Source organism: Ursus maritimus, unplaced genomic scaffold (genome assembly GCF_017311325.1).
Source record: "Ursus maritimus isolate PB19 unplaced genomic scaffold, ASM1731132v1 scaffold_19, whole genome shotgun sequence".
In the NCBI taxonomy this organism is placed as follows: domain Eukaryota; kingdom Metazoa; phylum Chordata; class Mammalia; order Carnivora; family Ursidae; genus Ursus; species Ursus maritimus.
Window position 1 is genome coordinate 29,769,925 of NW_024424341.1, and position 17,287 is coordinate 29,787,211.

The following is a 17,287-nucleotide window of genomic DNA, read 5'->3' on the forward strand; positions in this document are numbered from 1 at the left end:
AATTTTTTGCTCACATAAATTTAAATAGGAATTAATAGTCACGGAAAATGTATTTGATTAAATTCAACATCCATTCATGATAAAAGAGAAGGGGGAAACTCAATAAATTACCAATAGAAGGAAATTGCCTTACTTTGTTAAAGAGTAGTAACAAAAAAACTTATAGCACATATCACACTTTATGGTGAAATATTGAAAGCTTTACCCCTGTTACCAGCATTAACACAAGGATACCTGCTATTATCACTCTGTTCACCATTATATTGGAGGTCCTTGCCAATGCAGTAAAACAAGACACCTGTCATTTTGATGTCCAGTTTTTCAGTATGTATGATGGGGAGATCTAAACGCCCATTTTTCTTTCCCATTTTTTCATATCATTACTGACATTGCCAAGCAACCTAACTCCTACTGCTATCTCCTGTAGCCTTGACTTCAGGCAAGTGTGTGACATGCAAAGTCATCAGACTCCCCATTCCTGTTCTCTTCACTGTGTGCTACTTTGCTAGTTGAGACCGGAATCCTGGGCTCCCAGCCCTGGACATTCTGTCAGGGACCCTCCCTCAGAAGGCCTGATACAGGACTGGCAAGGGCGTGAGCGGGAGGAGCTCCTGGTTTTACCCCTCATGCCTGTACCGCTGTAGCCAGAGTCATTCAGTAAGTTACATCCAGTAACTTACATCCAGTAAGTACTGGAAGGGTAGAACTAAGATTCTCATTATTTGTCTGTGACCAGATTATCTATTGATTCTCATTATTTGTCTATGACTAGGTTATATATTAGTGTCTGTGTATATATAGAGAGAGATAGATACAGATATATATCTACAGATAAACTATTAAAATTTAGGATGATCACTGGATATCAAATTAATATAAAAATTAACTTCATTTCATTTCTATATACCAAGCAAAATGAAGTTTTAGAAGATTTAATTTTCAATCACATAAAAAACCTCAAATACATAGTAATAAATCTAATGAAAGATATGCATGGCTTCTACATAGAAAAGTATAAAATGCTCATGAGATAAATCAAAATTCTAAACAAATGAGGAAATATAAAAATTCTATTGATTAGAAAACTCAGTATGGTGTAAATATCAATTCTTCCCATGTAGATATTGATTTGGTACAAGTCTTAATTAAAATCCCGGTGGGGTATTTGTTGATTGATGTAACTGTTTTGGTGAAAACTGGCAAGCACATTCTAAAATTTATCAGCAAATTTGAAGGGACAGGAAGGACCAAATCAATCTTGAAGAATAAAGTTGAAGGACTCAACTCTAGTAGATATAAAGACATTATACTGACAGGCTAGGTGAAACAGTGTGATTGGCCTGAGGATAAATAAGTAGATCTATGAAACAAAATAGAAGTCTATAAACAGACTTACTCATATATGGATAGTTGACTTATTGCAAAGGTGGCTCTGATACACAGTGAAGGGAAGATGGTCTTTCAACCAGTGGTGCTGGTGGGCATGCGGGAGGGGTTGTATATAAATGTCGTATAAAGGAATCTTGACCCCTTCACTATCAAACCCAAAACAATGGATTCTAGATGAACTGTGCTGTCTGGTGTTGTAGCCACTAGCAATAAATGCCGATTTCAATTCAAATTTAATTAAAACGAATTAATAAGACTAAATGAATGGAAATAATTAAAATTAATAAAAATAAGCTTAAATTAAATGCCCATTTTTTTCAATCTCACTGGTCACATTTTAATTGCTGAGCTGCCACCTATTCCATCATTGCAGAAAGTTTACACTGAAGAGCACTGTGTCAGGAAGTCACGGTTTTCTGGAGCAAAACAAACAGAAAAAGGAAATACTATATTGAAGTAGGAGGTATTTCAGAGGAGGATTCACTGCTTAAGATCAGGCAGTGAGTATTTGGGGAAAGAATATTCCAGGCAAAGGAAATAGCAAATGCTAAGTGCTGAGAGCAGTGATCTTACCAGGTGTGTCCGGAAAGCAGCAACAAATCTAGTGTGGTTGGAGTATGGCAAGTGATCCAGGAGTAGTGGGAGAACAAGAGAGAGTCAAGTAAGGCAGGGCCAGGAGGGGCAGTCTCATTACTCTGAATGAGATGAGAAGACACCAGGGAGTTTAAGCAATGATGGATGCCATCTGACTGCCTTTTGATGGGATCATGATAGCTTCTGCATTGGGAAATGCCCATCTAGGAGCAGACACACACACACACACACACACACACACACACACATACCCATATACATGGATATATATAAGATATAGATCTATATGTATGCGTATATAATGTATGTCCATCTGTATGTCTGTAACAGGAGTAGAGACCTGCCTAGAGACCAGTTCAAGTAGTGTAAGAATCCATGCAAGATGGTGGTGGCTTGCACTGGATAATAGCAGTGTGGGCAGGGGAGGGAGGTTTGGCTTTCTCATTGAATACATGTGAGGTGTGAGAAAACAAAAGGATACAAAAATAGCACCATATTTTGGCTTGGGCAACTGGAGTAGTTGAATTGCCATTATTTGAGATGTGGTCAGAAAAGGTTTGAAGGGGAGGCGCCTGGGTGGCTCAGTCGGTTAAGCATCCAGCTCTTGATTTCAGCTCAGATCATGATCTCAGGGTTGTGAGATCAAGCCGAGTAGGCTCCTCACTGGGTTCAGCACTGGGCATGAAATCTGCTTAAGATTCTCTCTCTCCCTCTGCCTTTCCAAGAAAGAGAGAGAGAGAAAGGAGAAAGAAAGAAAGAAAGAAAGAAAGAAAGAAAGAAAGAAAGGAAGGAAGGAAGGAAGGAAGGAGGGAAGAGAGGGGAGGGAAGGGAAGAGAAGAAAGAAAAGAAAAAAGAAAAGAAAAGGTTTGAGGGGAAAGACCAGCATCTCAGTTTTACAGAGTTTGAGTTTGACATGTCTGTGACACATTCGAAGGAGATACTGAGAAGGCAGTTGAACATAGGAGCAAAACTTTCTTTGTATTAATGTGTAATTCTAAAAACTGGAGGATAGAGGTAAAACCATGGCAACAGATATTTAGGGAAATTAGAAAATTAGAATGTATCTCCAGAGATTTTTCATATAACACAACCAAGTGGTTTCCATTTGCTTTCACAACCGTTGAGGACGTTGCCTGTTTCAGTCTGTTTGAGCGGCTGCAGCAAGATAAGCACAGACTGGGTAGCTTACAAACAATAGAAATTTATTCCTTACAGTTTTAGAGGCTGGGGAGCCCAAGATCATGACTCCAGTGTCGTCCAGTGAGGGCCTCCTCTGAGCCACAGACTTCTTGTATCCTCATGTGTTGGAAGGGGCTCTGTGGGGTCTCTTTTATGAGGACTAATCCCATTCATGAGGCCTCCACCCTCATGACCTAATCACCTCCCCAAAGCACCCACTATTAATACCATTCATTATCTTGGAGGTTAGGTGATTCAACATATGAATGGGCGGCACAAACATTCAGAGCATAGCACTGCCCCACATAGCAAAGCAACCTCAGAAAGCTCGTGATTCCCATGTTTGTCCCCTCCTCAGAATTCCCCCTTCCACACAGTACAGATTCCCAGGCAGTGCCTTGAGTCAGGAGATTCGGACAAAATGGTTGGGGTGAGACAACAGGATCAATATTTTACAAATCTTCCCGGTTGGTTCTTAAGTGTACCCAGCTTGGAAAATTGCTGTTTTGGGCTGGTGGTTCTCCAACTTTACGAAACAGATTGCTCTCTTATGTGAGAATTAAACATCATAAGTTTGAAAATACTTCACAGAGAGGAAAGGAAGACTTTGCAAATGAAAAATAGGAGTTCAGATGTCAAGTAACTTTTTGATGTTTCCTGTTTGTCCAGCTTGGGTTGTAAGTGAGATTAACAATCTATCAGCGCAACCCTATCAATCCTGTCTTCCCACAAATGCGTCCTGAAGTAGTCACATGCACATGCTTTAAAAAATTTGGATTTTATAACTCAGATACCTCTAGGTTGATAGATATCTCTACTCTTTAAAACTTTAAGAAACATAGTAGACACACACCACACCACACACACACACACACACACACACACACACACACACACAGTTCTCGTTATCCGTGATACTTACGTTCTGCAAAGCAACCACAGACACCGAATTAGCAAATATCGGACCATTGCTCCTAGGAGAAATGCAGTAAGATTAGGTTCCTGTGAACCTCTGGTCACACCGTTCGCTAACCAATCAATACATAACCTCATTTAACTTGTGTTTTGGGTTGAAGATATCTTATTTAGTACATACTGTTAATTCATCAACATTGAGTTCCAACCACCAGCACAATAACTCCCACCTCAGTGAAACGTATTCTAGTGCGTGTGTTTCCTTGTGAGGCATATCACAGCCTCCTTGTGCTTGGGATACTAGACAGCTCTTTGACATCACCCTTGGAGGCCATTTTAAGCAGTGAAATCATCAAGAAGAAGCACAGAAATGGAAAAAATATGGCACTGAAGAGACCACAAATAAGATACTTGTCACAGTATGAGAGCTGAAACAAGGAGAGAGGGCGTGGCCCGGTTCAGTTTTAGCTGGATACGGGTCTACTGGGCACCTCAAGCTTTTTGCTACTTTGTGCATGTCTGCAGATGTCCAAGAGCACCTTGATTTGGGGGATACAAATAAATTGTAGTGAGTAGACGGTTCACAAGTAATGAGGACCTGCAAATAATGAGTATTGAGTATATACACATACACACGTACGATATCTTGCTGTGGAAGAATTACAAAATTTATAGGCCATGTGAACTTATATTATCTAAATGATAAGGCAGTTATCAATTTCATTTTATTGAAGGAATTATTCCATTTCTATTAAATCAACATTTACCTCGTCATACTACTTTACCAGTTATGTGCCTTAGGTTAGTCTATGAAGTCTCATGTTAACTCTGTAACAACTCTAAGCGACATGAAGGAAATATGTACATACACACAGAGAGAGGCGAAAGGTGCTTCAGCAAAATTATCAGAAAGTATTGGTGCAAGAGAGGACATTCACAACATTTAAAGCCATTTGAAAAGCAAGCCATTGAGGGCAGAAACACACAGATAATCCAGTTAGGAGACAGCTAAGTGTCTTCAGAGGCCCTAGAATATTGAAATACATTCACACTAAAGTGACAATCCCAGAATGTAACAACCCAGTGAAGAATAATGTTACAGCTTGAAACATTTCCTATTGATCTGGTTTTGCAAATGAGGAGAGCAGGGAGGTTGGGTGAGGCAGGCTAAAGAATCATTAGGGAGAGATCAGGGACTAAAGCCTCTTTTCTCCCAGCCTGAACATTTTTCCACTAGAAAAGGCTACGTTCTATCAATGTCTCATTGCTTGTAGCCAATAACATATTCTCTAGTTATATAAATCAGGTATAATAATTATAAAAACAAGACAGGATGCTGAATCAGTAACTTGCAAATGTGTAACTTTAAAAAAATCCAGTTATGAGTCTAGAATTGGTGTCAAACAAATGATTCCACGTGGATTTAAATACCTTTAAGTGTTACAAGCTAAAAACTACAATGGAAACTTCTTTTTAATGGATAATTTCCCAAACTCTGTTAAAGATGGAAAATTCTTTCTAAACAGAGTATTGTAAATAGAATTTAAAAATAAGTAGTCAGGATAACATGAAACCCAGTGGCTATGCCTATAGAAATGTACACGGTTTTTTTCTTCTACACTAAATCCCACTGCTTTTTCTATAATGAAATGGTTTTATGTTCAAGATGTTTCTCATCATCACAATCGCATTGTCAGGGCAGTTGTTTCGGTGGGGAGTGATTGATGAGTGCTAGAACTTTGGCTCTCAGACTTTGGTGAAAATGCTAACTCCCTGGCTTAAACTCATTGTCCCACTGCACCGCCACCAAGATGCCTGGGTTGAGTTTTGCTGGAGGCCCGAGGCCTGGGTCTCCGCTCTCTGACCAAGCTCTCCGTCTGCTTCTGAGACAGGAGCTCCTGAGACCATCCCCTGGGAAGGCTGGAGAGTATGAGACTTATAACAACAAAATTATTTTTACCTTAGGGATTTTAACAATAAGGCCTTCTTGATAGCTCTGAGAGTTAATAACTAAGGGTCATTGTTCAGATGCAGCCTTGTTTCATCAAGCTTTGCTCCAGAATGCTGCCTGTTCTTCCCTCTCATCTCCCAGGCTTTCCTGAACACAGCACTTCCTACTTGACCTCCCAGCTTTTACTCACATCCATCACCCTTCTCTGTTAATCCTGAAGGAACAGTAGCTCTGCAACTGTGTTGCTTAAACAGCATGTTTTTTCTTTACCCTGTTATCATGCTAAAAATTAGCAGCCAGTGGAAGATAAATCAAGTTCTTAATTACTCAGGTGCTTTACATACAATCTATATATTAGAAATCTCTTCAGGGAGAAACACCACTAGACCCAAACTGCCTTTCAATTTTGAGTGTATTTATTAAATTTCATAGATTTTTCTGCCCATTACAGCTGTCTTTCCTGACTCATGTCCCTGTGCCTTTACTGCAACAACTAACCCTCTTTGCATTTGGGTAAAGGACAGTTTTCAAAAAAATAAGATCACGACTCTTACACAGATATAAAAATAAAAACTAAAAAACACATTTTAAAGATTTTGTCTAACACATTATTAGTGAGGAAGCTGGTAAGATGTTACAACCAGTTCAAAGGAGAATCCAAGCAACAGACATATCTGTACATCAGTGATATTGAAATTAATGTGCAAACGAAGAGGGACTGGCTTCTTCCGTAGTGGGTAGTGGAGGAGGGGAGTCCATCAAACCTCTACCGGGTGGAATTTGCTGATGTATGGACAATAGTTTCATGTTGTGAGGAAACAAAGCCTTGCTTGCTAAGCAAATAAGTGAGATAGATGATTGATAGATAGATAGATAGATAGATAGATAATAGATAAATCTGGAAGCCTGTGTTAAAGGATCATTTTATATAAATATGTCTTGGAAGTTAGAGATAGTGACTTTCTCTGGAGAGATTAGAAGGTTTATCTCCCCCAGATGCATTTGCCTACATTCTAAAAGTGAAGAAAACCTATGGACTGGTGCCCTTCTCAGAGATCTGTTGCATACCAGAGCCAGAATTCCTTTCTCCGGCTGTGAAGGGGAGAGAAGATGTGCCAGCCATCCCCTCTAACCAATAAGTCTCATAATTTGGAGGTTTCCTGTCTCTCTTTTTTTAAAGATTTTATTTATTTGAGAGAGAGAGCGTGCATAAGTGGTGGGGAGGGGGAGAGGGAGAGAGAGAAGCCTCCATGCCGAAGGCAGGTGCTTAACCAACTGAGCCACCAGGCGCCTCGGGGGTGCCCTCTCTGGTGGTACAACCCCAGCGTGCACAGGTGCAACTGGCACTTCTGTATTGGCCCCTGGGAAACTGGGCCATAGAGAACAGATGCTGCTAGGATTTTCTGTGAGCAAATGGTCCCTGATCCAGGGACTCCCGTGTCTGATAGCATAGCTCTCAATCATCCATCTGTCTACAGCTAGATCTGTCTGTATAGATATAGATAAATGGATATAATTCAGATAGGAGGCAAGATAATTGGTAAACTTGCAAGTAGGATAACATCTCATACCCTTCATAGTTTCAGACTTATTAGTTTACAAACCCATTTATAATTTACAAAGTTCTAAAACAGCTATAGGCACTGAAAGTCTCACAGCACTGTAGAATTCAGGGGATCAGTACTCAGTCTAGATGACACATTGTTTTTATTCATTCATTTATTCCCTCATTTCTTTAATGTCTTCTGCATGTTGTGCCAAGCCCCTGTGCTGGGTGCTACACAATGTGGGTAGCAAATCAGAAACTATCACTCTTCTCCTAGAGCCTACACACTAGTGAGAAGACCCACAGGATAAATCACAAAATACTGAATTACAAATTTTAAGAAAGTCTGTGTCCTTTACAGTTGCAATTTCTAAACATCAGGTAATGCAATCATGTCTGAAAAAGCAGAAAAGAGGCCCTGGGTTAACAATTTTGAGAGATTCCCCTATTAGCAAAGCACATGAGATCTGGAGCATGGCTGCTGGGCACTCATTTCCAGTGTTCATAACCTGTTGTGATGATTCCATTGTCTCTGCTGTGCCCTGGAAATCTAGATAATCTCACAAATGCAGCATCTGTTTAACTTCATATTTTGTAGCACTTTTTATTAGGAAATAAAATCACTTACAGAAACTACCATAATACTGAGATTTTAGGATTTCAAAAGGAAAAACATTTCTATGTGCTGTCCTTTAAGGGTTGTCGGGACGGGCCTTGGATTAAATTTACCACACCTTAAAAGAGCTTTAGAATCAGGTGTTAATTGTGACCCAGTGGATTCTAACTGCTAGGGAGGGCCCTCTCAGTGTGACCCGAAAAGCAAAGAGACAAAGGCCTCAAGCAGGTATATTGTCCTGCTCCTTCGGCTGCTATTCAGCCAGAGTCGAGCTTCCTCATGCAGGCCATTGATTTACCACAAGGAAAGAAGAATGTTCTGTTGAACAATAAAAGCAGAGTCCAGTGGAAGTGAGGCTAACAGATTCTCCTGGTTAATAATCCTAAACTTGAATACCCAGCGTTGAATTGGCTAACATCAGAAAATTTCAGACCTACAATATCGTCTCCTATATTCTGCCACTTTATTTTCCGAAATTTGGAAATGGAGGCTCAGATTTTACCTGACTTCCCTTAAGCTCACATTCCACTCCGAATCCGCAACTCAAATATCCTGATGGTCTCTATACCATATCACTGTCTGGCCATCCATAACTAATGCCATTAGCTTACATATCATGTCCTCTTGAAGGAAATGAATTTACCAGTAAAGCTCTACGGTGAGCCGAAATGCAAGACAGCAATAAAAGTAACAGCTATTGTTTCCAGAAAAAAAAATAACGATGTGCACATGGAAGGCAATAAGGCTGTCAAAGTTGTCTCCTGTCTTATTTAGCAGACCTCTCTCTTCGAAATTCTGGTGACCTGGAGAGGGGTGGGAGTGAAATTTCTAATCTCGTTTTGATTTGCCGACCCATATGAATGTGTTAGCTAAAAAGAAGGGAGGAAATTCTACCTCCTGTTTTCCTCCAATTTGGAATAGTCCTCTGTAATACAGAAGAGTTATGTGACTTAACAGCGTATATATAGCAGGGTTTTGACAACTTCCAATCTGTTTCTTACCTATTAAATCAGAGGCCTTTTGATTAATCTGTTCATGCGCCTGCATCTATCACAGTAAATATAATGTGAAGTCAATTTCTGGGGAAGTTGAAGGCTAGATACAATATGTCTATCTTCTGTTACAAGCATTGTAGGATTTTTATTTCATTTAATAATTTTGGTAATCATTCTGATGGTAATGTTTACTGACATTCAGGTGTCAATGGCGATTACTCTAGTAAGTACTCAGACGTACTTTATTTTTTGTGTTAGTTGAGTTGCTGCTGTTGTGTCAGATGTGTTCAGCTCAAGGGAGTAACTTCCTGTGGCCCTGCATAACGATGCACGTCACACAATACCAAAATGAATATTTAAAATTCGATTTAAAAAGAAATTGATGTGCACTCATAATTAAATGTTGTCTGAAGAGAGAGATATATAGGCCAAAAAAATTGGACTTTCCTTTTGCTGGTAACAGGAATGATTTTTAAGAGTTAGAAAAGTCATTGCTTACATTATGTAATTTAAAATATTTTAGAAATTCAGAGATACACCTTTTTTTCACATTGTAACATCTCTGAATTCAGGGTGTGTCAATAATCAACAATGCTTTATAATAGGCCACTTTTTTTCTTTTCTGAAATAAAATAAAATCATGATCTATCCTTAAAAAGTAGAATATTGAATTCGATGAAATGAAACGTGTCACAAATTTTAATAATTTGTTTTCTTAAAATTTTTCACCATAAACATCTTCTGGTTAAATTATCTACAACAATAAACTAAAATCACTGCAAATGCATGGCAATCGTACAAACTTCAGGGGAAAGAATCACTTTACTATAATTTTAAAAATTTTAAGAATCCATTTGTGTTGATTCTACCTCTCAGAGAGGTTTGATGACTAGAGAAATTTGACTCAGATAAAAGGTGATTTTGATTTTCTTTATTTATTTTAACTTTTGCAGACTAGTGATGGTCTCCTCTCTTTCTTCCCCATTTCTGCATACAAGAAACTGCGTGGACCGTCATACAGCACAATGGCTCTGACTTAACAAGAGTCAGAAACACTAACCCAGAGAACCCATACGCTGGGTTTTTCGAGTATGTGGCCAGCATGGAGCAGCTCCAGGCCACAATTAACCTTGCGGAGCACTGTGAGCAGGAGCTTACCTACTACTGCAAGAAGTCACGACTTGTCAATAAACAAGGTAAGGAAACTGAGGCATCCGTCCCGCAGCGTGCATTGCGCCGTGCACTTGACCTCACCAGCTCCCGTGGATTTTGATGATGCCAGGGCGGTGGCATATAGCCACTGAGAGTGTATGCCCCCTGTACGCTTAGCAAACATGTCACAGTCTGGAAGTCACAGCAATGCTTTTGCCCGAAGAAAAGAACAAGGTCAGTTTACTCTGAGCTTTGTTCAAAGCCTTGATTGCCTTCGGAGTCTCTACCTGGCCTTCATCAGAAAACTCTACAGAAAAGGGCTTCATTCTGGTCCTCGATGAATGAATGCTCAGTGTTTGTCCCTTATAAAGGGCAAGTGACATATTTGGTTTGTTCTATCATGCAAAAGAGCTAATGAAAATATGACTGACTTTTCTGAAAGTGACTATTCTGTGGGACTCTTTTTCATGGATTGTTGGCAGTTAGCCTCTGGGTAAAATTGTAAATTAGAATAGGCTGCCGGAAACAGTTTATTCAGCAGTTTAAGTAGGAATCAGAAAACCTCTTTTAAGTCTTTCTTTTATTCTACTTCTGATAGCTCTTAAATTCTGTTTTTGGTTTTGTTTTCCCTTTAGGACATCTCATTATGTGACAATATCTTGGGTCCCACGGGTTCTGCCTTAGTGACTCTCTTGAATTGTTGCGGGAGCTTTCCAGCTGGCCTCCCGTAGGCATCTCTCCGTACCTTCCTCCCATCCAGTATGCACTCTGAAATATTAGTCTTTATGACAGGAATTAACCTCTAAGAAACACTGCTTCATGACATTTTTCTGCTTACGAAGCTCCAGTACCTTCCTCTTCGCTGTCTGTCTGTCCAAAGCAGACTCTTCTATCTGGATATCAGAAGTGCATATTCTGGACCCACCCTGCTTATGGCAGTTTCATGCCACTCCCCAACACACTGTTTTCTAGCAGCAATATCAAGGTATAGTTTTCCTTAGAAATTAGAGAAGATTCTAAGACATCTGCACAATAAAGCCACTTGGTGAATGTTTACCCCTATTTGTTATCTTAAGAGAGGTCTGGATAGCATGACAAGAATTTTAAAAGACATACATTGCATGTGTGGAAATCATATGTCGTGTGGATCAAGCAGAAAGATTTTGAACTCTTGGGATGACATTTGAACCTGTCGTCCTAGTTAAGCACCTCTTCTCCTTACTCTCCACCATGCAGTACAACCAGATTATTCTCTCCCTTTTGCCTGGCTTCATACCCCCTCCTCCTGCTTTTCTTCCTCTTTCTTCTATTTCAGAAGTCCTCATTTGGCCTTTTACCCCCACCAACCCTTCCCATCTTGCTGGTCTCCCTTCGAATCTTATCCCCCTGAAACCTCGATCTCATTTTTGAATGACCATCAGATAGTTATAGAGCAAAGAGCATAGGCTTTAAAAGCAGGGAGAGATGTAAGTTCAAATTCCAGGGTTGTCACTAAGTAGAGAGCTTGGATAGATGAGTCTTTATCAGCCTTGCTTTCTTTTCCAGGACACAGGGCCAGTAATGGGTTGTGGCAGTGACTAGATGGCATAACACAACACATATAAAGTGCCTGAAGTGAGCTGCTCTCTTCCCAGCTCTCTGGTGCATCACGGTTATAGTTAACATAGCAGTTTAGTATGCAACTGATTGTTCAATTGTTCATTGTTGCTAAGTATTGATCTTGGAATCTAAAAACATAGGTAAACAAATATGGAATTGTAGTCTAAGAAGAATGAGACCTTAATTATAGAAGGATAAATGAATGGGATGCAACAAAATGAATGGAATTGCTTAACTAGAAAAGAAAGACAAAAGGGAAGACAAACATCAAAGTCACAAATGAGCCAAACTCTGAAAGAACCAGAAAACAAAATCCTCACAGGGTGAGTGAGCAAGCACCACACAAAGAGGACAATATGGAGTGTGAAGGAGCCCCTACCTTCATGGCCAGTGGTGCCCATATATCTTTTGCTTAGACTCCCCAGGTGTTTCAGCCAAGCTTGAGAGCCACTAGTAAGGAAAATAACTTTTAGAAAAGGCCATTGAACAAGGGATGATGGTAATTGTTAAATACACAGATTTTTCTCAGGTCCATCACGCTAGAATTCATGTAGAATGAACTTGAGTTGGAAAAGAGAGCAATTTGGATTTTGAGTTCACAATAAGAAATACATGGAGAAGAACAGGAAGGAGGTGTCAGACAAGTTAAATTTACAGTTTCAGGTCTTGAAGATACCGAAGTTTTAAGTAATAATGGTACCATTATTGTGGATGAATAAGGTGGGATGTGTATGTAAATATATTTTCAGCAAGCTGTGGAGCTGTGACGCAGCCCCTTGAAAAGATGGCCAGTGTGGATACTCAAGTCATTTGGGATTTTAACTACAGGAAGTGGGATGTCTGACCATGATCACCAATATTTTATAATTTTAATTTTTTAAAAAGATTTTATTTATTTATTTGAGAGAGAGCACAAGCAGGGGGGAGCAGCAGGCAGAGAGAGAGAGGGAGAAGCAGGCTCCCCATTGAGCAGGGAGCCCGATGCAGGGCTCGATCCCAGAGCCCTGGGATCATGACCTGAGCTGAAGGCAGAGGCTTAACTGACTGAGCCACCCAAGCGCCACTTATAATTTTAATTTTTAACTTAAAAAAATTCTCATGATTTTCTTCATTCTTTCTTATACTTATTTAAATTCTTTAGGACACTTCAGAAAGTCTTAAAGGGAACCAAATGTACTTGGTACCTTTAAAACATTCAGTGCTTTCTACTTTATAGGGGAGATTGGAAATTTAAAGGTGACAGTATTATCCAACATTTAGGAATGATTTATTTTCTTTTTAATCTATGAACACATAATGTTTTAAACAATATATTGAAAAAGATATATTTAATGTTTCAAGGTGGTTTCACCTTCTGTTGATGAGTTAATCCTGCAATTAAAAAAAAAAGATGAAAAATCTTGACTTTAATATCTTTGTCCACACACAAACTTCTAATTAAGTCGAGTTTTTTGGAATGATATAGGCTGGTACGTATAGTAACATTGGGAGAAAGGTTGTTGCCATTACTAGAGGTTTGATCTAATAGTGGGTTGTTAGAAGCATTGGCATTCTTAGGTAAGGGAGAAATTAGTACAAGTCCCAGATTTTCAGTAGGGCTCATGGCAATAATTTAAAACTTTTGAAAGTCAACGGAAAAATGATCTAACACCTTTGAGGAGCTGAGTGATTTGATGTCACACTCTTCTCATGCCCTGATTCTCAAATGACTATGATTTTTCCTCTCTACCTATTGTTTTTTTCGAAGACAGATGGCCTGCATTCCTCACCTGAATGTTCTGTCTGTTCTATGCTCTAGCTCTTTGGCATCATGTTCAGTCGTAACTCTGAGAAGGAGCTGGAAGCTGAACATTCATCATAGAAAGAAATGCATTTGGCTAAGGGAAATTTTGTTTTTGAGTGTAGTGTTTGCTTCAGGCATAAAGATCTTTCAGTGTTATTTCTGTAGTCTCCAAATAAATAGCCAAGCCATTAAATGGAAGAAAAAAATACATACTTCCAAATAGATCTTAAATCATAACAAGGGAGTGCCATACCGTGCCTGATGTTTAATAAACAGCTAATATGTTTTTAGCCAATAAATATATTGGGATAAATCACTGACTTTCCATAACATTCCATAATGTTTTAATGGGCATTTCATGATCTCAAATCAAGTTTGTTCCTGATATGTTAATTATTATGGCTTATACTTTGATGTCTTCTTGTTTCAAAAAATTATTTTTAAAGAAATTACATTTGTGAACTGCTCTCAAAACATTTTTAAGTACCATGCCTGAACTAAATAGTAACTGTTGATTTCTTTCCTACTTAAAGAAAAATACATTGACCATTTAAGCCTAAATAATAAAATATTTTTTTAAAAGCTTTCTTAAGGCAATGCCATCAGTAGCCATGTTTGGAATATCACTGCATGAAATCAGTCTTTCTTTTCCTCCTCTTACTCTTTAGAATGATTTAGGAAGGAAGGGAACGGCCTGGGCTGGAAGGCTATGGGGTATAGAGCAGATGTCACATTTCTCACATTTGTCTTTCAGATGGAAGCCCTCTGAGTTGGTGGGTTGGAAGAACCAATGAAACACAAACATACTGGGGAGGTTCTTTGCCTGATCCTCAAAAATGTACTTGTGGCTTAGAAGGGAACTGCATTGATTCTCAGTATTACTGCAACTGCGATGCTGACCGGAATGAATGGTGATTTCCATATGATTTTCTTATGCAAGATAAAGTTTATTTTTAAAAATGACTCGCTAGGAGCATATAGTGTAGGGAGGCGGATACTGAACAAATTAGTACAGTGAAGAAATTAGATAAAGGTGTGTTTTGATGAAATCTGTTACAATCAATCTGAATCCTAAATGTTAAGACCAGTATTTTTTTATTTGAAATTTTTGGTAGTGGACAATAAATCATTACATTTTATTTTTGTAATAGGATGAAATAGAGGCATCTGTTTCATGTTTCCTCTTCATTGTAAGTCAATCATTATTCTCTTTAAAATTAAATGTAATTAAGAATTCTATTATTCTCAAAATATACTTACAGGCATTAATTACAAAAGCACATTTCTTCATTAATCTGCCTATAAAACCTTTAAAGAGGTAAACTTAGAATTTCTCACGATTATTTGAACATGTAGCTCTTTAATTTTTTTAAGGACAAACCATGCTGCAAAGAACTAATATTCTATTTATTATATCTTGAAAAAGGAAATCTAAAACATTTAGGGATTTGAAAACTGAGCCTGAAATATTCCTTTAAGTAGAAGAGAAGTCTTATGTATATATTTGCCTTTGAAAATTTTTTAAAAAAAGATATATTTGAGACTAGAGTTGAAATGTACATTGATTTTATTTATTCGTGAAGTGAAATGTTTTTCAATTTTCCTATTCACATTTCAGCATACCATATGCATATCTTACATCTCTAAGCAACTGGATCTGTACATAAGAGTTATTTTTAAAAATACTAATAGTTTGGCTGCAAAAATCATTGATTTGATTACAGAATGTACATTAATTTCAGAAACACAGTCTGTTGTTAAATGAGCTCACATTTTGAATTATGTGTTACTGTATGTATTTATTTGGCAAACATCAAGGGTATATTATATTAAAAACCAGATTCTTTCAGAATACCCTAAAAGGAGGTATCTACATGGAGTCATGTTTATACTTTTAGTGTTACATATTTGGTATGAAGAATATTCTCTTACTTGCTCAAGCTCCAATTTTTCAGAATATCTACATCCTTTGGAAGGCACTCTTTTTCTTACTGCCTTCACACACACACACACACACACACACACAAAATGCCTATACAATAATAGTGTATTTTAAAATGCAAATAAAATGCTAATAGCAATGCTTAACTGGAAAAAAAATTAACCTAATCACCAAGAATTCTCCAGTGCCTCTATAACATATTATTCATCAAAAATAATTTTTAAAGGGAAGATTTTGAAACTTCTCATATTAAATTCTGTTCATGGTAAAGTAGCTTGCATAGAGCTAACCTTCCTCAGATACATTTATAATTCCAGGAAATATATGTATAAAAACACCTACTTGAAAAAAGTGGGGAACAACCAAACGTAGGCAGAAACTGCCAGGGTTGGGAGAGCTGGACCCTTGAAAGGAGGGAATCCAAGTGAATGAGATAGATGCTTGCATGCCTTTTCCCATGAGGGAGCTGACCAGACCACATGCCATGAAAGTGGTTAGGACTCTAAGGGGATACTAGATTTTTTTTGGCTTGAGGTATCAAAGGACAGAGTTTGGGGCTGCCAAAATGACTGAAAATTGAGGAGGGAGTAGAAGTCCAGAAAGAAGAAAGCTACCTGGGCAGAGTTCACTCTGTCAGCTCCACTCAGATCCCTGGCTGCCCTGCACTGCACATGCACAGGGGAGATCTCTAGGAATCACGCAGACAGTGACAGCTGGAAAACTGAACAAGCTCTAGAGACATTTCAGTGGCAACTACTAGAGGAGAGACAGAATTTGGAGTTTAAGTCTCATTAATTGAGACGGGCTTGCTTTCCATAGAAATGACAGAAGGTTCGTGTCTTCACAGCAAAGACTGTGTTCCAAAACTGAATATGATTGATAACTAAGAAGAAAACTGATGCCGGCCCACCTAAGATGATATAAAACCAAACCGCCACAATTTTTTGTGATAAGATTGTGATTTAGCTGTCTGGGGGGGAAAAAAGGAAGTCTTCAGAGAATGATAACAGAATCCAGATCTCTATAGCGTATCACCAATAATATTCAAAACATTATAATAATTGTTACATATTCCAAAAAAGTGTAAATTTGATCCAAAGTCAAGAAAAATAGTAGTAGTTATTAGAAATAGACCCTGATGTTTGATTAGTAGGCAAAAACTTTAAAGCAGCTATTATAAACATGCCTGAAGACTTAAAAGTAAAAATAACCACAACAAGTGAAGAGAGGGCATACCAAGCAGATAAATGAGAACTGTATTCAAGAAGCAAATAAATTTTGGAATAGGAAAGCACAACATCTGAAGTGAAAACTTCACTGGAAGGACTTGAATATAAGATCTAGCAGAAGAAATATTCAATCAACCTGAACACAACTTAATTGAAATCGTTTAATCTGAAGAACATGGTGGGTGGTGTGGAAGGGAAATTGGAAAAATTGACAGAAACTCTGTGGATTGTGAGAAAATATCAGTGATTTAACAGGCAAGAAATTGGAGTCCCTGAAGGATAAAAAATAAAACAAGGCAAAAACTATTTGAAAAAACAATGACTGGAAATTTCTCAAATTTGTTTAATAAACGTCTGTGGTAGCACGTCTCCAAAATGGCGCTCCATGAGCCGCACT

General features: G+C 38.3%; 1 protein-coding gene across 7 annotated transcripts in view; it reads left to right on the forward strand.

Annotated features, from left to right (window-relative positions):
• Positions 1-17,287, forward strand: part of CNTNAP4 (contactin associated protein family member 4) — a 241,629-nt gene that overhangs the window by 169,192 nt on the left and 55,150 nt on the right. For 6 of the 7 annotated variants that reach the window (XM_008689726.2, XM_040633615.1, XM_040633618.1 and 3 more), the window contains 2 exons: positions 10,184-10,381; positions 14,474-14,630. In XM_008689726.2, coding sequence (XP_008687948.2) covers positions 10,184-10,381; positions 14,474-14,630 — 355 coding nt within the window. Of the gene's footprint in view, positions 1-6,651; positions 6,655-10,183; positions 10,382-14,473; positions 14,631-17,287 lie in introns of all 7 variants that reach the window. The other variant, XM_040633619.1, reaches the window with a different exon arrangement.